Source organism: Taudactylus pleione, unplaced genomic scaffold, assembly GCF_031769625.1.
Source record: "Taudactylus pleione unplaced genomic scaffold, aTauple2 ptg000201l, whole genome shotgun sequence".
Taxonomy (NCBI): Eukaryota; Metazoa; Chordata; class Amphibia; order Anura; family Myobatrachidae; genus Taudactylus; species Taudactylus pleione.
This window is the reverse complement of record NW_028284603.1, coordinates 39,732,170-39,754,815: the sequence shown is the minus strand read 5'-3', so window position 1 is coordinate 39,754,815 and position 22,646 is coordinate 39,732,170. Positions and strand designations below refer to the sequence as shown.

Below are 22,646 nucleotides of genomic sequence, written 5' to 3'. Positions count from 1 at the left end.
GCCTTTACTTCCACTCCGGTTCTCCGTCATCCCAATCCAGGTCTTCCATTTATTGTGAAGGTGCATACCTCAGAGATCGGCGTGGGTGCTATCTGGACCCAGAAGGATCCTGAGGATGATAAATTGCATCCCTGCGTTTTCTTCTCCCGGAAATTTGCCTCAGCCGAGAAGAATTATGATATTGAGAACCGTGAGCTCCTGGCCATCAAGTGGGCATTTGAGGATTGGAGGCACTGGCTGGAGGGAGCAGATCATGTCATCACGGTGCTCACTGACCATTAGAACTTGTCATATATCGAGATAGCCAAGAGGTTGAATGCCAGACGGGCTCGGTGAGCATTGTTCTTCACCCACTTCAATTTCGTTATTTCGTTCCGACCCGGCACCTAGAACCTAAAAGCAGATGCATTATCTCGTAGCTTCCAACTTGTTCAACTTCTCACTGTCCTGGATGAGACCATCGTTCCTGCTTCCAACATCCATTTTGCCATAACCAAGAATCTTGCAGATCTCATCGGTACCTGTCAATCTGAAGCTCCAGCTGAGAAGCCACTAGGGGTGTTATTTGTCCTGGGGAGATTCCAAAGGGCGGTTCTGTTCGACTTTCACTCTTACAAAGCAACTGGGCATCCGGGTTTCGCTAAAACAACCGAGTTACTGTCTCGTTCAGTATGGTGGCAATCCATGGGTCGGGATGTTCGCGAGTTTGTGTTAGCCTGTGACACCTGTGCTTGAAACAAATCTCCTCACACCGCTCCTCCCTGTCTCCTGCTTTCTCTTCCTACTCCTTCTAAGCCCTGGACCTATATCGCACTTCTGCGTCTTCGCCAACGCAATTCTGCATCATCTGCTACACAGCCCAGAGACTGTATCTGCTTCCAGCCCTCAAGGCTGCTACACAGCCCAGTGGCTGCATCTTCCACCAGCCTCCAAGGCTGCTATACTGCCCAAAGGCTGCATCAGCTACCTGCCCTCAAGGCTGCTACACAGCCCAGTGGCTGCATCTTCCACCTGCCCTCAAGGCTGCTACACAGCCCAGTGGACTGTATCTTCTACCAGTCCTCAAGATTGCTACACAGCCCAGAGGCTGCATCTGCTACCAGCCCTCAAGGCTGCTACACGGCCCAGAGGCTGCATCTGCTACCAGTCCTCAAGACTGCTATACAGCCCAGATGCTGCATCAGTTATCTCTCCGCAAGGTGTACCCCAACCATCATCTTTGCATAATCCTTGGCTCTATTGCTACTCAGTGTTGATTCCGCTTAGGACACGTGACAATAAAAAACATTCAGATAGGTGCACACTTTTATATGCCACTAGTCACCACCCCAGGGCACTAAAGCATGTTTTGCCTATATCCCAATTTCTCCGGTTGTTACCTAACAATACTGACAATGCCTTAGCGGAGACACAGTTGCTGGAGATGTCGAGGAGATTTAAAGAGAGAGGTTATTCCTCAAGAGTGATTAAAAGGTGTTTATTGAGGGCTAGACACATTTCTCAACAACCATGTTCACCGAAGAGAATCAAGGACAGTAGGATGGTGGGCACTACACAATGTGACACTAAAGCCAAGCATTTTTCAAAAACTTTACGGAACAACTGGCAAATTATATCCTCGGACGCTAGTTTGGGCAAAAGCAACCCCTTATCTCTTGTAGGAGAGGCCCCAATCTGCAACAGTTAATAATGAGACCCACATTGAAATTTCAAACAACAAAAACTGGTACTGGCATAAGAACGTTGTGTGTTTTTTTTCGTTGCACTGGATGCACAACATGTAACCGTATGCTATCTGGTAAATTTATTTGCACACCCCCATACGGGCACCAAAATAACCATAGCTCACGTGTACATCGAGCTTTACCATCTATATTTTGATGTGCCCTTGTGGGTTGATGTACATGGGAAAGACTTCCAGACCATTCAGGGATCGGATGGCAAATCATAGGTCCTCAATAAGACAGGCCATCAGCAGTGGCCAGAATGATAAACCAGTAGTCCGACACTTTCTGCATGAGAAACATCAAATGTCTATGCTTAAATGTATTGAAATAGACCATTTGCCTAAATCGGATAGGAGTTGTGACCGTGACAAAATTTTACTACAAAAAGAATCACGTTGGATCTTCAAGTTGGACACTATATCCACCAGGGGGTTAAATGAATACAACAATTTCATATGTTTTTTGTAGATTATTCATGGATTTATTTTTTCTTTTTAATAATTTTTATTTATTTTTTTTGGTTGTTTTCATATTTTTCTGTGTAGTTTGTGCTTTCTTTGAACAGTGGTTTTTCACTGCTGGATACGTGTGTTTGGTCCACTACAAAAAGAATCACGATGGATCTTCATGTTGGACACTATTTCCTCTAGGGGGTTAGATGAATGCAACAATTTCAAATGTTTTTTGTAGATTATTCATGGACTTATTATTTCTTTTTTACATTTTTTTTTATTTTTTTTTATTGTTTTCATATTTTTTTGTGTGTAGTTTCTACTTACTCTTTTTGAGCAGTGTGTTTACACTGTTGGCTATGTGTTTTTGGTCCCCTTAGGAAGGAATCATGCTTTTATTGTTACATGTGTACTGGAATATTTGCTTATGTCTTGGCACTTATGATCGCGAGTAAAACACTTCACATCTCGGATTATCCATTCTAAACAAGTGTTCACTCAAGCTCCGGCAGCAGGCAGGACGCCGGAGCTAGAGAGGGCAACTTTGTGTGCGCGCGCGTCCGCAAAAGGGGTGTGGCCATGAAAAGGGGGCGTGTCTATTAGATGCGTCCCCTTTTCGTCATCCTTGGGGGCGTGCCCGGCACTTACGGACACGCCGGGCAGCCCCCAAGCGCTGCAGACAGTGAGAATAGATGCCGGGCGCATGCGCCCGGCGTCTCTTCTCCAGCGGTGACCGGGTCACCGCACATTTCTCCACCCGCGGGACACTGCGTCCCGCGGGTGAAGACGGCACCCGCAGGCTGTGGGGGTAGGGCGCTTTTTGCCCTCCTTCTGGAGGGCAGGGTGCTTTGTGCCCTCCAGAAGGAGGGCAGGGAGCGCCGCACCCCGCTAAAACAGCCTAGCGGGAACGCTACTGAACTATGGTTAGATGGTGGCCGGATATCTTGTGCTCCTTTGGTGTTACGCAAGCACCTTGTCTCTTTGACAATGTACAGCAATATTGGAAGCAGGTCTGCTGATGTAATCAGTGGGAGGCGGAACTAATCAGGAGGTCTGGTACGCACGCTGAAACTTGTTGTTTGATCAGGTTGGGATATAGGCGTGTTCCAGGTGAGTGGTGCTTGTATTCACTTTGTTCTTGGCTGGTGTATCAACTAGATGGATATGTAATTTTTTAATAATGGATAGCTATGGAACTGAAAACGTCGATGGAATTGACAAGTATGGTTATTTGAAAGTTGTTATTGCCGTAAATGCCTGTACCAAGATACCACTGCGATATGATTGTCTGGATGCGGATATTGGAGAGTGTCCTAATCGTTGGCTATTAAATTGGTTTTTTGGAATGGGGAACATGGTGAGTGCCCCTTCTTTTGGAATATATATATATATATATATATATATATATATATATATGTAATCCAGCAGGTCTTCAATTCCAAGGTATAGAGAAAGTCCCACAAAATAGTAAAGGAGGGGATAGGGAGAAGTTATTATTAAAAAGAGGAACCTATTGGATCCTCACTTTAGCTGCAAATGGGATAAATGAGGGTTACGAGAGAACTCCATTTATAGTGCACTAAAAGTGAGAGTTGCCGCATATTATGTAGATAATTGTGTATAGGATAGGAGCATCCAGTGTATATTAAGTGGTCATATTTTTATGATGAGAATCGGTAGAATTTTAATATGTAGTATAGTATTGCACATGTTTTAATTGTGTTGTATAAATGTAAATTCAAGCTAATTATAGACATGTTTTTGTATATGTTTTTTTTATATATATTTATTGAAAGTATTTCCATTTGATGTGGGTAAAATAGTTTGTTATCCATGCGGTTATATAATTGTAAAAATCGCCATTGTTGTGATAACGATGTGCCGCTTAGCATATGGATTCAGTTGTGCCCGCCCCTAGTAAGATGATTGGTCACTAGTGCGGTCATTACTACATCTCGGCTTCACCAAGGCCAGCCTTCTGATGAAGTCTGGTGACGAAACACGTTAGCACATGGCCTGGTAACGCTGTTTCTAGACGGTCTGGCTCTCCTGTGATTCCCATCCATACTCGTGGTCCCGGCGAGCTGTGGCTTTCTGAGGCGGTCAGTGGCGTGAGATGTGGTCCCAGTAACTTCTTGGATGAAAGTAGGAGATTGCCTGGTCGTATATATTAATGCCATGTGGCAACCAGCCCACATAAATAGATGTTTGGTACGAGTCCACACATCTTTGCTTTTAGTGCGTCTTAGTACATGTGTTGTGGAATAAATGAGCGCCCCCTCACTGTTTACTTTTAACAGATAGATAGATAATGTGTGTGTTAAAGTGCCTATCCACTAGACGATTAAAATGAGCGATTGAACGATAATATCTGTATCGTTCGATAATCGGTTGAAAATCGTATGCAGATTTCTTTAAAAAATTGGTCATCTATCATCGTGCAAACATGTTGGTCAACCTGACGATAACGTCAGGTTCAGCATGTTTGCAGAAGATTGAATGTGCCTACAATGAACGGCTGCTCGTTCAGTGTAGGCACATCATAGACTGACAAACAACTGCACAATTACAATGTGGTAATCATGCAGTCTTTAGCCTGTCTTCTGGTGGATAGGCACCTTTAGAGAGAGAGACTGACAGAGTTTGGCTTTATTATCCATAAACGTTATCCGGCTGCATTGTTGTTGTTCCTGTATTTAATTAACTTTCTAAGGTATTTCTCCAGAATAAGAGCCTGCAGTATTACAAAGTGAGTTTACTAGACCACTTAACGTGGACACACTACAGATAAAAATGAGGCGTTCTGTGATTAACCAGCTCTCACTGGAAACATGTGTACAGTAGCTATTTCCTGCACATTACTCTCATTGATCATATTGTATGGGATGATGAAATCCGTGTGTGATGGGACACTGGATACTTTAATGTTCTAATTATAAATTCTCTATTTTATCTGCATTGAGCCCTACAGAGTGAACTCAAACAGAATTTATAGGCTTAATTCCTGCTGTAGAATGTTTTTACAGGTTTTTTTTTTTTTAATGTTTGACATAAAAAAAACCCCCACAGAGCAAATATATAGGGAACATACATGGGCATAAGAGTGAAAAGCGGAATTCATCAAAATATCACCATACAGTAATATAGTAACAGTGGTAATACATAATGTAGAATGTACAGACATTTATTTTTACTTATACATTTTAAATTAGTTTGTTGTTGCGATTTAGGCATCTATTTAACAAAACCTTCCGGTATCAAGCATTATGTATTGTTGCGCACCATTGCAAATGAATATGCGGCAAAGAGCCTGGTTACCAGCTAGGGTGGTCGTCTTCTCTTAGGCGGCATAACGTTGTCGGTGAAGGGATGGAGGGGCTTGTACATGTACATAGTTAATTTGCACAGAGAAGCCTCTCCTTCCCCATAGAGGTCAATGGGGATGGCGTTAGGTGATGGAAAGAGAGGTACTATCATAGATTTCTTCTGTTTTCCTCTTGGGAGAAGTGTAAATAATCCCTTTCTTCTGTGACAAATACCAGATGAAGGGTTTATCGCTGTTACATATTAATGTTTTCTGTAACTTCAACGTCCTTTTGTTTGTGTAACTTACAGGAAACTCCAGTGTTGTGCTGCAAGGTAGAGACACTGTCCATACAGAAAAAGATGGCAATGAAGAACTGAGCGATGTATCGGATATTGAATTTCCTGGTAGGTAATTACATAGGAAAAGACAGTAAAGTATTTTACGTTGGTCAGCAATACAGCAAGAATAAAGAAATGCTGAACCTGTGTATAGTCTGTGGCATCTGCATTCATAACATCTTATAATCCTTCCAAAACCTCATGGCAATGAATGGGATCTATTTTACCAAGTAATCTCCTTTTATATTCTTATTTTTTCTACCTTTGTTTCCTCTGTTATTGCTAGTCAGACAATAAGCCGTCCCTGGGATTTTCCAAACAGTAGCTGCTTACCATTTTGGTAAAGAAGTATCCATGACCTCTGTTCATATTCGAGGTTTTAGTACAGGTCTATTCACTTAGCATTTGTGGTTTTTGTGCCTTTTTCATTAATACTTTCTCATTTTTGTTCTAAAGCTATGTATTATCAATAATGCGTTTGAGTAGAATGTGTGTATGTACAGTGTATGTGTGTGTGTATATATATATATATATATATATATATATATATATAATAAATTTTTCCTTGCAGCCTAAGAAGCTGCGAGTAAAAATCTGCATTACGTGCACCCTCTGGGGCTTACCGCGCGGGGTAATTCCATAGCTCCGGGCATCTTTGATCTTTGAGTAAACACACGTTAGCTGCGGTTTTATGATGCGTGGATATTGGCAAGTAGTTGAATAGCTCCTGACGTTAAAGCCGGGAGGTACAGCTGCACGGTAAGTCCCATGTCTGATTGAATGTACACCCCTATATATCACGACAGACCAGGTAGCGTATATATTACTGTATTGTCCATGCAATAAGCCTGGACAATATAGCTGGTAAAACCAAAATATCCTACCCCTCTAAACACACACATTTATTACCAGTCCCTACTAAATAGCGTGGTCCCATTAACATGATTTTGTGTGCTACAGCCTCTTGTCCTATAAGCAGGTTAGCTAGCACCTGGGCTGATGTAGTGCTGAGTTACTATAGAAAGAAGGTGGTCCCCTCTAAGTATACTATCCAACAAGACCCTGGAAGGGAGTAGGGGTCCATCCTAGCTGCTTTGAGGCTTTCATTACCAGGGTTTTGGTCAATTAAGATCCAAGAGTAAGTAAGTGATCCCGCCCCATGTGGTGCCGCATGTAACCCATTGTTGTGCTGCTCTACTGATCTTGTTGTTACATAAATAGAAGATAACAAGAAGCAATTAAAAGTGGTTCGTAAAACGCCTTTATAAAATTGTATTCTGCCCATTTACCTCCTAATACAATAATGAGATGTTTCTACCTATCTCAGACTAAATTACAGAGAAATGTCCTGCCATGTGTTGTGTAATGGAGATAGTACAGTAATATATTTTAATAAATGTGAATAAAATCTATTTGTCACAGAGAAATGCCTTTTGTATACACCTGTGAAAACTTGGCACCAAGGAACAGTGTGACACTAATGACTTAATTTGGTAGCTTTGAAGTGAAAGGTCATTGATACAAGCTCAGATTTATATGCAGGCCAAGCAAAACAGCAGGAACAATCCTTTCATGTATGTTAAAGACTTCTCTACAATCCTTCTTCTTTTAAAATATAATAATGCTACAGCAACACATCGGAAAAAAAACTTGTCCTTTTATTTATGTCTCATTTGAGCAAAGTTATTTTGTCTAAAGTTGTTAAAAATAAACAGTATCTGTGTAATGGTGATGGCTTTGTGTAGGATTAATGGACAGATCTTCTCAAATAATCCACTTACTGCGTTTTTGTTATAGCCAGCAAATTGGGACAGATATAAAGCTTCCTCTGTACCATTTGTCTGATCTGCTTGTCCTTGATTTCATGGTTATTACTTGTGTCCACTTTTCTTTATCTATCCCGTTCATGTGATCATAAAATTAGATTGTGTCTCCTCAATTTCATGTTAAAGTTTTAAGTGATGTAGGGATGAAAGTTGAACACAGTTGTCTGGTGTGTTGTATAATCCGTGTATAAATCAGGGGGTGTGCATGTTAGCATTGCAGGTGGAATATACGTTCCACTTGGGGTTCTGCTCTGTGTTTTGAAAAAATGTTATGTTAACAAATGGAAGAAGAATATCATAAAATATTTATTGTTGAATATGTGGCACTGTCGGGGCCGGTGCAAGGTTTCTCGGCACCCTAGCAAAGCTTCAGCCTACCGCCCCTCCTACCCGAAATAGTAATACCCCCAATAATTTTATTATTGTTTCAATTTTATTTAGGGCTCTTGCTTATGTTCTTTTTTTTGTTGTCGTACCCAATTAACATATAATTGCCCCCTTGACAGTACTCTCCTCCTTATAGTGTTTGTATTCTCTTTAGAGTGCCTCCCCTTGTCTGTAATCTCCGTGTAGTGTGTGTTCTTCCTAATTTATGTTCTCAATTAAAGTAATCCCAATATATGTACTCTACTTATACTGCCCTCCTTGTCTGTATTCTAGTTATAGTGCCTCCCCAGCTGTATTTTATTATAGTGATGCCCCCCACCCCCAGGGGCAAACGTATGATTTCTACAGGGGATTTCCATTCCACACAGTGGGTATGACCAGAATAAAAGGGGAATGGCTATTAATAACTCATGCCCACAACCACATTGCATAGAAAGTCACTCACTTCACCATACACTTACATTAAAAGCCATTATCCACCCTCTCTCTACACTTACATTGAAATAAATCTCCCCCACCTAACGTAATTGTTTAATTTTCATTGCAGTCAACATGCTTATAAATCCAAATCACTTCACCATAATTAGTCATCAAAATATTTGGTAAAATCATGAATTTACCCAAAAAGATATGGATGTTGAATCAGAATTGTATAGGAGGGGGGGTATCATGGTCTATGTAGACAGCATTGTCCAAACCAGCCTAAAACTGCCTAATGGTAGTGCCGGCCCTGGGTATTGTCCATTTTTGACCTGGTAGTTGTCTCACATGTCGCTGATGAGGGTGTATCTCATAGGGAAGCCTTGTGCAATCTTTAGAATGCGGGAAGGCTTATTCCGCTATATCAGACACTTGGCTCACTAGCAGTCCCAGCATTTAGGTTGTTCTCGCTTCTTGTCGCCAGGGCTAGGCACCTTATCATCACTACTACTCCCAACCTCACCAATAGATGTATTTCTGAAAAATAGTCTTAGCGTGGATCTGTCAGTTTAAAACCTATTTTTCACTTATTTAAAAATTGCTATAAATAATTGTAAAAAAAAAAAAAATCATAGTTCTAACTATCTAACCTATGCAACAGTGATTTATAGACCTTTACATTGAAGTAAAAAAAAAAATCACCATCCACATTTAACGATGTTGGAGTTTTCCCATTAAATTTAGTGTTCCTATTAATTTCACTGGCGTTGATGTCATTCTTGACACCTTCTGTCTACAGTTGTTGGGTATAACCAAAATACTCCTGCACTCTGTCCCTTATCCTCAGAGTATTTGCTTATTATAATAATCAATGTTGACTCTGAAACTTCTTAATTGAGTGGTTTGTTAATTTGGTTATGCTGAATATTGGAGGCTTCCACCAAAGTTATGTTAACAAAATATTAGGCTTTCAATATTTAGGATGAGCTAAATGTAAAAAAATAAAAAATGAACCACTTAATTACAGGCTGCTAGTGTGCTCTGACAACTCCAGGAGGGTTTTAAAAATGGAGTAGCCATGTGCCCTACAAATTTTTTTTAAAAAACACTATGTGACAACATGCACAGTGCTGCGCTTCCCTCAGCCCAGGCCAGATCTGAGGGGGGGCAGTCAGTGCGATCGCTTCCCTCCCCCTGCAGTTTATGCAAGCAGAGAAAGTGACTGCCTCCCTGGACCAACAACAGCCCAGCACACATCAAAATGTGCTGTACTGGGCTCCTGTGTGTGCCTGTATGAAGTGATAGGTTGTCTAGTTTTCAGAATGGTATCCCTTCACATTTTATGCATTTCATCTAAAAAGAAGTTTATGTAAATTTTTAAAAAATTCATTATTGCTTTCAAATGTAATTTTTTTTTTTTTTTTACGAAAACCTATGTGAAGAATCCTGATTTCTGCTGTTTTGCATTGGTGGATTAATGAACCACAAAGTATTTCTTAGGGGTTGTTATGAATACAAGGTTACACACTTTTATTATCAATTTGATTAATAGAACAAAAAAAATCACTTTTTTTGGGTGTAGGATGTATAAGAAAATGAATAGTAAATTCGGAAAATTTAAACTCTCTTCTGAAAAAAAGGTATATTTTGTTTGAATACTGCATAAACTAATGACTAATCTTGATGTTTGAATGTGACCAACTCTAAAAGTGCCAAAATAGGCACAGTACAGGGGTGAGAAATGCCTCTGTGGCACATGGTTTAATAGTTAGTGCAGAGGTTCCCCAACAATTCAAGTTTTAGAGATATCCATGGCTGAGCACAGGTGGTTATATCAAATTGACTGAGGTACTAATTAAGTTACCTGTGCTCAATCATGGATATCTCTAAAACCTGAACTGTTGGGGAGCATTGAGGGCCGCGTTTGGGAACCTCTGAATTAGGAAATCCACTTGTGAATAACTTAATGTTTATCTATTTTAATATTTTACCATTTAAGGCTCAGTTCTTTTGGAAAAAAAATTTTCCCCAATAAAAACCAGACCAACAAGCTTGAGGTCCAACTTTAATCTGAGGCCCGGGTATTTTACAGGGCACATTTTACTATGTTTATCAGCTATTGTTCTCTAGGGTCAGTAGCCCTTATTGTAAGACTGTCGAAGGACACTGTTGTTAGCTACAACATTTCGGGTGTGGTATAAAAAGTGAAAGTTCAGAATGTCAATATGGTCTGGATACCGACATTCAGAATGTTGACATATATGGGAGGTCAACATATCAAATGTTGACACTTGACATGTAGACAATGTGGTTTCCCTTAGGGGTTTTAACTAAACCTGAACCCTAATTCTAAAATGGGCAAAAATCGGGTCTCGATATTGTGCCTGTTAATGTTCACAATGTAGTCATTATATTATATTGACATTGTGTCATTGCCAACATTCTGAACGTATACTGTACATTTCAATATTTTAACATTCTGTCCAGCAATTGTATTATAACCTATATACTTTTAATATTCATTACACATTTACATTACGTACCAAGATATTTTGATCCCCTGATGTTAATGATTTGACATTTTTTAAAACCAAAGACTCCTAGCTCTCCAGCAGTATCATGGAATGTATGTAACCCAACACAACCAGTCTTTGTTCCTGTGATCTGTTAAGCAAGTGTTCCTTAAGCTAGTAAGTCGTGTGTTTCCAGCAGAAGATTTCAGATGGCTGTGCACACTGAGAGACAGTAACACAAGCTTAATATCATTCATTATTAAACACATTTTTTCTTCTTCGAGTCTACATAGGAATTGGTAAGGGCTGAAGCCAGTGATTCAGCAACCTTTGAGCAGCCCATATGGTAGCTTTGGTGATGCTGGTCCAGTGGCCCCAGTGGCCCTCACTTAGCATGTGTGGCAGCTGACACCTGTGTAGGGAAGTCCAATTTTCTTACAGTTCCAGAAGAGCAGAATGGGTTCTCCAGGAGTAGTTACTTTTTCTGGAAACCATAAAGTATGCAGAAAAGATCATTCACAAACTTTATTAATATTTTTTCTTTTTAGAACACACTTATTTTCATCTTAAGTGAATAATATATATCCCTTATTAGGACTTTCTAAATAAACCCACTATTCAAGGTGAGGAGTTCCATCCACTGCAAGGATGCTGTAGTAAACTGTAATTATTTATTTATTTATTAACAGTTTCTTATATAGCGCAGCATATTCCGTTGCGCTTTACAATTGGAAACATTGATAGAACAAAACAGGGTAATAACAGACAGACATAGAGGTAAGAGGGCCCTGCTTGCAAGCTTACAATCTATAATTGACAATTGACAAGGTTTAGCCTGATGACCACCCTGTAATCAACATAGTGTGGAAAGGAAGAGGCTAAGGTTCAAGGTTCACCTCTCTATGAATGATCCAATTAAATTGTATATATATATATATATATATATATATATATATATATATATATAGACATACTCAGTGGTCACTTCATTAGATACACCTGCTCGTTTATGTAAATATTTAATCAGCCAATGATGTTGCAGCTACTCAATGCATACATGCATGCAGACATGGACAAGAAGTTGTTATTGTTTAGACCACAATAATGTGTTAAGAAATGTCATATAATGATCGTTGGCGTCTGACCAGGAAGTGTGATTATCTGAGAAACTGTTGTCTGCTGGGATTTCCACGCACAACAGAGTTTACACAGAAAGGTGCACAGAACAAGAGAATCCAGTGAGCTGCAATTCTGTGGACAAATTCACCTTAGTGAGAGAGGTCATAAAAAATATCCAGACTAGTTCAAGCTTAGATTAAGGCCTCAATAGCGCAAATGACCATGTGTTACAACAGTGGTATGCAGACGAGATCTGAATACTCAGTTCATCAAACCTTGAAATGGATGGACCACAGCAGCAGAAGACCACACTGGTTGTCACTCCTGTCAGTTAATGACAGGGAAATAGGCTACTGAGCTCACCAACACTGGACATTTGAAGTGTGGAAAATATTACCAGGTCTAAAAAATGTCTGTTTCTGCTGCAGCATGCAGATAGGGTCAACATTTGTTGCAAACCACTTTAATTCATGGATACACCCTGTCTTGTTTCAATGGATTAAGCAGGTGGTGTAATTAATGTGTTTTGACACACTTTAGGCTCCTTAATTCCTATTGAGCATTGTTTCAATGTCCTAGCCTACCTGAGTAATGTTGCTGATCATGGCCATACCCTACCATCTTCAGAACGCTACTTTCAGCAGGATAATGCATGTCATCTAAAGCTAGTTACACAAACATGACAATGAATTCAGTGTGCTCCAGGTGCATGTACAGTCACTGGTTATTAATCCAGTAGAGCAACTTTGGGATGTGTAGAGAGAGACATAATGATGCCCAATTATAAAGCGCAACACAATATGTTGGCCCTATATAAGTAATTGTTAATACAGAAATGCATATTAATAAGTACTATTATCTTTTATTTATAGGGCTCTACAAAGTGTTAGCAGCGCCCCACAGTGATCAGAAATCCATTACATAAATATTACATAGTTTAACTGTAAATACAATGATACAAAACTTAAACAGTTAAGGGCTGGGGAGACTAGGACCTAGGTTAAGCTGGGTACACACTTAAGCGACCCTGTGGCCGAACGGCTGGCCGTTTTGGTAAGCCATGCACATTTACCAATTGGCCACTCAATACTGTATGTCTGGCCAGTCATCACAATTGGGCGGGCATTTAATTTAATTGCCCGTCCAATTGTGATATCAGTGTCAGCGGTTCCCGCGACCAGTGTATGGGTGATTCGCCCGTACACACAGGCAGATGTAGCTATATATGGGTTCCGGACTATAGATAGACAGTAAAAAGGTCAACAGTGTCTAGATAGACACCAGATGTTAGACAGTGAGTAGGTCGACATGGTCAAAAGGTCGACACATTAATTTTTTAGGGTTAAGCACTCATCCCCCGACAGGTAGGGTTAGGCACCTACCCTGATGGTTAGGGTTAGGTACCAGGAGGGAAGGTTAGGGTTAGGCACTAAGGGGAGGGCTAAAGTGAAGATTAGGGCTAGGAAAAAAAAACATGAAAACCGTATTTTGTGTGGACATATGACCATGTTGACCATTTGTACATGTCGACCTTTAGTGTGTCTACCTTTTTTTCTCTGTCATCCTGTGGTGTCTATCTAGACACTGTTGACCTTTTAACTGTCTATCCACGGGCATATCTATAATCAGTGTAGGGTGTGCGGGGCACACGGGCCCCTGGGTCCAGGGGGGCACCGCACCGCACACCCTGCACCCATAGTATTACTTACCTCTTCGTAGTCCCACGTCATCATGGGGTCCGGCTCTGTAAAAACAACTGAAAAAATTAATTTGCGCATGCGCAGTACAGGGAAAATGGCCGCCGTGGCCATTTTCCCAATGACCTGCGCATACAGAGTCTATAACTCCAGCTCAGTGCCAGAGAGGAGCGGGCCCGTGTCGGAGACTGCACACAGGCCCCCTCCTTTCTAGAAACGCCTCTGTGTCTCTCTGTTAATCCACACCCACCTATATATATCTGCAAGATGCATCGGCTGTGCTGCAGGACCGACCTTTTATGTTTGTGAACAACATTATTCACAGACATATCTTCTGTACACACCCACAGATGCACTATGCGATATTTTGTTTGACGGCTGCACAGACAACATATCTCATAGTGTGTACTCAGCATTAGAGAAACTTACTTTGGCTTTCTGATGCAAGCAATGATGGGTTGCACATGGGGAGTAGGGAGCAAACCATAAGCCTCTACTCACTAAGTGGGTGGAAAGACAGGATCAGAGTCACTGGTGGGAAAAATTGAGATGGGAATAAAGCCACACTGATGACCGGGACAGTGTTAGGAGGAGAGAATTAAGGAAGAGGACCCTGCCCATAAGGGCTTACAATCTTTAGAGGGATGCGTGTAACATGGAGGGTCAATTGGAATAGAGAGTAAGTTGGTGGTCAGAGGAATTGAGTAGGTTATGAGGGCAGGTAGGCTTGTATGAAGAAGTGAGTTTTGAGGGCTCATTTGATAGTGTGTAGGCTGCCTGAAAGTCTCACAGAATAAGGGTGTGAGTTTCAGAATAGAGGGGCAGTACAGGAGAGAAGAAGATAGATGGATAGAGAGTATGCAGTAAACCTAGTGTGTTTTTTTGTGCAGAAATAGCAAACTTTAGGATCTAGTTTGATCCAATTTCAAGCTCAACAAGAAATGTTTCAAGCATCCAAAGATCTGGCACCAGTTCCAATAAACAGCAGCCGTGGTGCCTTCCTGAAAATTATTGTATTACTCACATCTAGAGAATGTGAAAATTGAACCTTCAGAAGCCTTGAGTGATATATGTAATAATATGTATATTTAGTATTTTTTTTATTAATGATGCCAACTATAAACATTTGTTTACAAAATTTGCTCTCAGACATCTCATTCTGTTGAATTCATTAAAAAAAGTGGTTGCTTACATACATTAAGTTGTGGTAAATAAAGACAATTGAATTAATTTTTTTTATGTTAGAAATATATGTGTACAATTCATTGTATTCTTGTCATTTTTTTTAAATGTTTATTTGATAGCAATTATATTCATTACATATGGGCTGCCAGGGGTTACCCATGTGGAAAGTTATTGATGGCCACTGATCTAGACAAATCATTAAATTTTTTAAAGATACAAAAAAAATAATATTTCTACACATGTATTTCAGTGCAATAATTTACATTTAAGAACAATTCTATTTGTGTCATGATAAAATTGATCGCAGCATGGGATGCCAAAGTTGTCTTTGTTTACAATTTGCTACGGCTAATGACTAAAACTAATATTGCCATTAATTTTCTTGTTATTTATGTAACTTTATTGAATAGCTAGATCTCTCTGTAGTTAATTATGCAATATTATTTGTGGTTTTATTACAGGGTTGACATCTGGTGACGCTAATTTCAGAAGAAAAATGGGGCCCAATCTAAGTACTGAAGATACCTTTTCATCGAACGAGCCAAGTCCTGTGCACCGGTAAAACAGACAATTACAATAAAATATGAGTGATCTATAATTTAATATTGTTTTAGTTGCTACTTGAGAAAAGAAATCGAACGTATCTGATTACCTTTTGAATGCTTTTGCTTCATTTTTTCACAAAGCCCAGGTATTGTTGTGCAGCTGTTGTCTTCTCATTTTAAGGCTCAATTGACATCCCAGTGAACCTCAAATTAGCGTGTACAGCTGCTCGCCGTAGGGCTATTTAGAGACCAGACAATGGCAGTTGTCAGGCAGAGAGCTGACATAACGCAGCAAGAGTCTTGAAGAAATAAAGTGGCGTATTCCTTCTTGTTAATATTGATAGAATGTAAACTATGCTCCATTCAATGCACATTTAGTGTCTTCTAAAACACATTGCGTCCAATTTAGCAATCTCTGTTTGTAGCTGTTGTTAATTTATTAAATTAAACCCAACTTCTATGTGTTTAATATTTGGAAGTTGTGTAAAAGTAAATGGTAACAAAGTAAACACCTTAGGCAATTATATAAGTTGTACTAAGTAATAAATTGAATTTGAGGAGATTTAGAAATACAGCTATCAAACAACAAAACGAGACCGGTATCAATAAATCTGTATGTAATATTGACATAGGGCTATATACTGTATTTACTTATGTACCTGGATACATGACATATGCAATTTTTGTTATATTGAGCTATTCTAGTTTTGAACATATAGGAACTGTTAATTTATATAATTATCTATGTCCTTTATACAGAGGTCTGTCTATTGCATTGCTATCTTTCTTATATCTGTCTAACAGTCTCTATCCATTTGTTTCCCATTTGTCTGTCTGTCCCATTTCAATTTATTGCTTTTATATCCATCTATTGATCTATCTGTCAGACTCGTATGTGTCTGTCAGACTCATATCTGTTTATCTGCCTCTCGTATGTGTCTGTCAGACTCATATCTGTTTATCTGCCTGTCTCTCTGTGCCTCTCTCTCTGTATCTCTGTGTCTCTCACTGTTTTTCTGTGTTTCTGTCTCTCTAAGTATATGTTTCTCTCTCTCGCTCTGTCTTTCTGTCTGCCACACAAGTGCAATAACAAAATGTTTTTGTTTTTTAACTTCCAAAAGCCAACACTTTGATCAAATGGGCAGCACAGACGGTGTAATGGTTAGCATTACTGCCACACAGCACCAAGGTTGTGGGTTCAATTCCCACTATGGTCCTAACTGTTTAGAGTTTGTATATTCTCCCTGTGCTTGCGTGGGTTTCCTCCGGGTGCTCTGGTTTCCTCCCACACTCCAAAAATATACTGGTAGGTTAATTGGGTCCCAACAAAAATTAACCCTAGTGTGTGTGTCTGTATGTGCTAGGGAATATAGATTGTAAGCTCCACTGGGGCAGGGTCTGATGTGAATAGAGAAATATTCTCTGTAAAGCACTGCGGAATATGTGTGCACTATATAAATAACTGGTTATAAATAAATAAATGATATCATTATCAGCACTTTATATATTAAACTCATAATTTCCAAATTTCTTTAAAAATATATTTTAAATATATCAGATTTTATTTTATTTCTGAGCATTTTTAATATAAATTATGGATTTAATTTACTTGTCTAATTAACATAAACCATCTAAGCGCAGACTAGAGGGGAAATGTAATGTCCGATTTGACTAAATAACAGATTTTGTTGCAGTAGAATATCTTCTTTTTGTTTCAAGGCAGAATCATGTGGGCTTTGCTTTAAAAAAGAAAGAGCCCCTTTTAAATTACAATAAACTAATTATATACATTTTTATAGACAACAGTGTCAACACATTTGGAATGGGGTTCTATAAACTATAGATTTTATTTTTAAGATCATATCTTTGTAAACCTATTAACTAATAAAACGATTATTCATTTTTTTTTTTTAAGTAACTATAAAAGCATACTAAGTTCTTTTTAACAATAATGTTTTGTAGACTGCTGTAAATGAACTAAAAGGAAGTACCTTACTAATAAGAAGTCATGGGTCTCAATGCTGATTCAGACATTAATTATTTTCCAATTTGAGTATCATATTCCTGGGTTACAGATTAAACAAAACATTAAATGTTAATCAAGAACTAGAATATTTATATAATGTGTGTCAACATTTGTAATAAAGTAAATAATAAGACTTAAATATCTATCAAAAAATGTTTACAAATATATTTAGATGCCTGTCTTTAAATTTGCCATAGGGTCTACTGAATAGCGTCATAATTCAGAGTTCTCTTTTCTGCCAACAGTAGTTGAAATAGTGGTGACTGCACTCGGTTTTCACATAAACATCAAGAATTGGTACATGTATAATATGCATTTGTCAATACGTTTCATTTTCAATTTAGTCCTGATTACGGAAAAATTAAATTAAAAAATATGTAGCAGGTTTTTTTTGGTGCCCTGGAAAGTCTGTTACTGATTTATTTATTTTTTTTATACTTTATTTACAGTGAAACAAAAAAAACACATACTGCATTTATATAACACAGCTAAGTACTGCTACTTGAAGACAGTGTACTCAGAAATATTTCTATTAAGTGAGTATTGTAATGCTGACAGATCCAGAACACTACATTAATTATTACTGATCTTTGCCACTTAATTAATGGACTTTCCAGATAAAATGAGATGGCAACAGTACAATATAGAAGTCATAGACACTCATCAAGACGCATCAAATTTTGATCTGTAGTCACAGCAATCCTCTATTGAATACAGTGATATATTTATCTGCTGCAATTATTTCCATGAACTAGCCTCAAACATTGACTATAGAGCTTCCTTTATTTTAAATCGCTTTTTTCCTTTTTCTTTTGCTGATCCACATAAATTATGCGCAGTCATAAACAACGACACCATTAGGGAGAGTCCACTTACCAGATTCAATGAGTCTCATGTACCAGCTGGATCAAAAGAAAATCCTGCAGTAGTCATTGAAAACGATGATTGGGAGACATGTAATTGCAGGAAATATAAGCAACAATTTATTAATAAGGCATTGATCATCATTTTATGCGTCGTGGTCTTGAACTTTTGCAAAGTTGACTATATTCTTGTGCATAGTTTAGATATATTATGCTATTTTGTGTATTCTTTATTCAAATTAAAAACTTAGTAGATACAGTAGTAGACTAATAATGATAAGGGAAGCAGGATTCTGCGAAAAAATATAGCATTTTAGTGCAAAAAGTCGCCATTACTCGGAATATGATGCTGTACAATGTGAAAACAGTATGAAAATGTACAAACTAATGTTTTATTGCTGTGTTATCATTAGTGTGACATAATAAACGTAATCATTAATAACAGTTTAGCTTTGTTATTCATTTCGAGCTGTTTTCACATGGTACAGTGCCATATTCCCCGGTGACTTTTTGCACTAAACTTTTTTTTCTGTGGAATCCTGTTTTCCATGTCCTAATTAGTCTCCCTACCAAGTTTCGAAACACTCTGGTTGTTAGATCAAGCTACAGATCGCTCTGAATGAGGAAGTTTATGTATATAAAAAATTTGTGTGTATCTATAGTCACTATCTTAATTTCTTAGATAGGATAGGATCAACATGCATAGTCCAGTTGTGTAGAAGAAAATTTTACATTTATTGTGCATAGTACATCACAATGGTCAGCTCAACAGCCATTTCAATCAAACGATTTTCATCAGAATGAATGTGTGTGTGTGTGTAATATATATATATATATATATATATATATATAAATATGTGTGTGTGTATGTGTATATTAAACAAGTGTACGCTCGATTTGATCTTATTAGTGGTTGAAGAGGTCGGGTTGGAACTGCCCACACACACAGCGATTTTTTTCCCGATCTGGCCGATTCCATAACATTGGAACGACAGATTGGGTAAAAAATGCCCAAATCGTGAGTCGCCACTCACGATCACGATGCGATGCGCGCTCCTGCAGGTCGCACATCGCATCTTCAGATCTGCCGTGCAGTACAGCAGATCTGACAACCTAGGACACAATGCACTATAAAAAAGTCTGGCTGCAGGAGATCGTATGAAGATTGGACAGCATATCGTGTGCTGAGCTGCCGGGGAGAATTTCAAGGGAAATCGGACACATCGTCGGATCGTAAGTATATCGGTATGTGTGTGGGCAACTTAAGATCGGATCGAACGGACAATTGATGTGATAAATTACAATTACAAGTAGAAGCTTTTAAAGAGGAATTAATTTCATTTAAAAGGAAAATATAGCAGACTGTTACCAATGATTATCTCACGCACCAGGTGTATCGATGGCGACTGGGTGAACCGTCCAAAGGACGAAGACAGAGGTTTTCCAGAGCAACACGCTCTAGGGGTACTGAACAATTGGAATCTGCATCTTCACACTCTGCGTCTGACTCTGATGTCTCCACCTCTCTCCCACCAAGTTATTTTTTAGCTACAGCCCCAAGAGCACAACTTGGCGCCACCGTAGGAGGTCATACAGGCCCCATCCGAGGCAAGGGGGGCACAAGGAGAAGAGGCAGACGCACGAGGAGTTGAATGCAATATTTTATCTGTCAGATTACCAATTGTCCACGAATCAGCCCTATTATCCTTAAGGATGCCATTTGTGCCAGCTTTTAGACATGATAATTTCAATCTAGCTGTAGATAAATTCAAGTGTGGTCGAAAATTAAGACTGAAGGAACATTTTGGTGTATTACATAAGGATCAGGCACTGAGCGAAGGTACTATTCCGACCTTGCGTAAACCCAGTTTGTTTGATCCTCAGTCATCAAATGCCAGTATATGCACCTTCTTACGGATGACTCATCAGGACACTAATTCACTTGAAGTAAAAAAGACGGGTAGTAATTTGAGGCCAGAGTTATGGCAAGCTTTGAAATCATTGCCGAACAACCGCTCGATAGTCATACGCCCAGCAGACAAGGGCGGGGCGGTAGTTCTGCAGAACTCTGAGGATTATGGGCTTGATTCAGACCCGCCCGCAAGATGCGATCGCTTGCTTGCAGAAAGGGGCCGGATATGTAAATTAAGCTCTCGCACTGCATCGCATAAGGATGCCCACTGTGTTTTAGCGAGCTACGGCAAAGTGCGCTCGCAAGTGTCTGAAGATGCCCCCTTGCCATTCTCAACACACGTCATCTTCGGGAAATGTGTGATTAATCGGGACCATCGTGAGCCATCAGAGCTGCTCTCAGCCCTTGGGGTTGCCTTAACCTGCCGTAAGCACAGCGATCAGTGCGGGCTGAAATACATGCAGGTGACGTGTACAATGATGCTACTTTGCTAATTATGCACGCCTTTTAAACGTCGTTTTGGCGGGTAGATACGCCTGCGTTCGCAACACCACTCCCCTGTACACATGCACCTTCCCCTTTTACCACCCACAAACGGCACCATCTGTCACTCCAAGCAGTGACCTGATAATGGCTTACGAGCTACCAAAAGCAGATCGCAATGAATGGCTTGCGCACGCGCACTGCGAATTATACGCATGCGCAGATGGGGGAAAATCGCTCAGAGTGAGCGATCGCCCCTTAGCGAGCGGGTCTGAATCAGGTCCTATGATTGTGAGATAAGACGCCAACTATCGGACCAGAATACCTATTCAAGATGTGATGGCAACCCCATGCCTAGAATTAAGGGAATCATTGTTGTGGTTATTGACAGGGCCACAAGTTGTGGGTGGCTCACTGATGATATTGTTGCATATCTAAGTGTAGAACATCCGGTTTGTCCAGTGATATACACCGTCCCTAAGGTCCACAAAACTTTGGTGGAACCCTGGCAGGCCCATTATCTCTACCAGGGGTTCCTTATTGCAGCCGTTGGCTGTTTTTGTGGATAACTTCCTTCAGGATCTTCTTCCTTTGGTGCCAAATTGTGTAAGGGACACGGGTGACTTTTTGGATAAAATTGCATAATTAACCAATCTACAGGATGGCGACTTGTTGGCCACACTCGATGTGTCCTCTTTGTGCACTGTCATTCCCCATGTGGAGGGACTTTTGGCAGTGAGGTCCTTATTAACAGAAAGGGGCACACTTGGGTTGTCTATTGAGTTCATTTTGGGGCTTCTTGAACTCATTTTGGTATACAATCATTTCATGTATGAAGATGCATATTATATACAACTGTTGGGAAACGCCATGGGCTCGAATGTGGCCCCGATGTATGCCACCATCTTCATGCATGTATATGAGACAAAATATATTTTGCCTAAGTTTGGTGATAGGATTATTTATTTCAATAGATTTATTGATGATATTTTTTTTATTTGGAGGGGCACCGAGGATGGTTTTAATTCTATGTTGAATGAGTTAAACCACCTAGACAGTACGGTACGCCTGACTGGCTAATGCAACCATGATACTGTTAATTTCCTGGATGTCACCGTTAATCATATAGGTGACAGTCTGAGTACCACACTTTACAGGAAGGATACAGATCGGAAAACATCATCTTGCATGCGACAAGTAACCATCCGCCGAGTTTGAAGAACAGCCTGACAATTTCTCAATTCATGAGTCATAAGAAATAACACAGACCCTTTGGTGGCTGATATACAGTTGGGCAAGATGTTTAATTGCTTCCTCGCTAGAGGTTACAAGCAAAGCACGATCGAGGGATGCCTCACCAGAGCACGCAAGAAAGTGGCTATCAAAGCGAATAAAGCCAAAGGACATATGATTTTTGTTACCCAATTTGATGGGGTCTCTTCACAAGTGGCTCATTCGATTAAGAAACATTGGCCAATTGTAGCCAGTGATCAGAGTCTGGGTCTGGCATGTAGAGATCCTCCAATGATGTCCTACAGATGTGGCAGGAATTTGAAACAATTACTAATGCACCCGAGTAGAACTCCTGCTCCAGGTGATCATACCTGGCTTATGACGCAGAAACCAGGCTGTATTAAATGCACAGGTTACACCACTTGCCGCTCAATGATTCCAGGCTGTAGCTTCCTGCATCCACAGAATGGCAGTCCAATTTTGATACGATATAAGTTACACTGCCAGTTGGATCATGTGGTGTACCTATTGACATGCCCCTGTGGACTGTCGTACGTGGGGATGACAACCTGTAAGTTCCGTGAAAGAATGGCAAATCATCGTACATCAATAC

At 39.7% G+C, this 22,646-nt stretch overlaps 1 protein-coding gene across 1 annotated transcript in view; it reads left to right on the top strand.

The window, feature by feature from the left end:
• The window catches only part of KIZ (kizuna centrosomal protein), a 158,996-nt gene that overhangs the window by 109,907 nt on the left and 26,443 nt on the right, over window positions 1–22,646 (top strand). Inside the window, exons 11-12 of the mRNA XM_088477334.1 lie at window positions 5,795–5,890; window positions 15,433–15,529. Of these exons, the coding sequence (XP_088333460.1) occupies window positions 5,795–5,890; window positions 15,433–15,529 (193 nt within the window). The remainder of the gene's footprint in view (window positions 1–5,794; window positions 5,891–15,432; window positions 15,530–22,646) is intronic.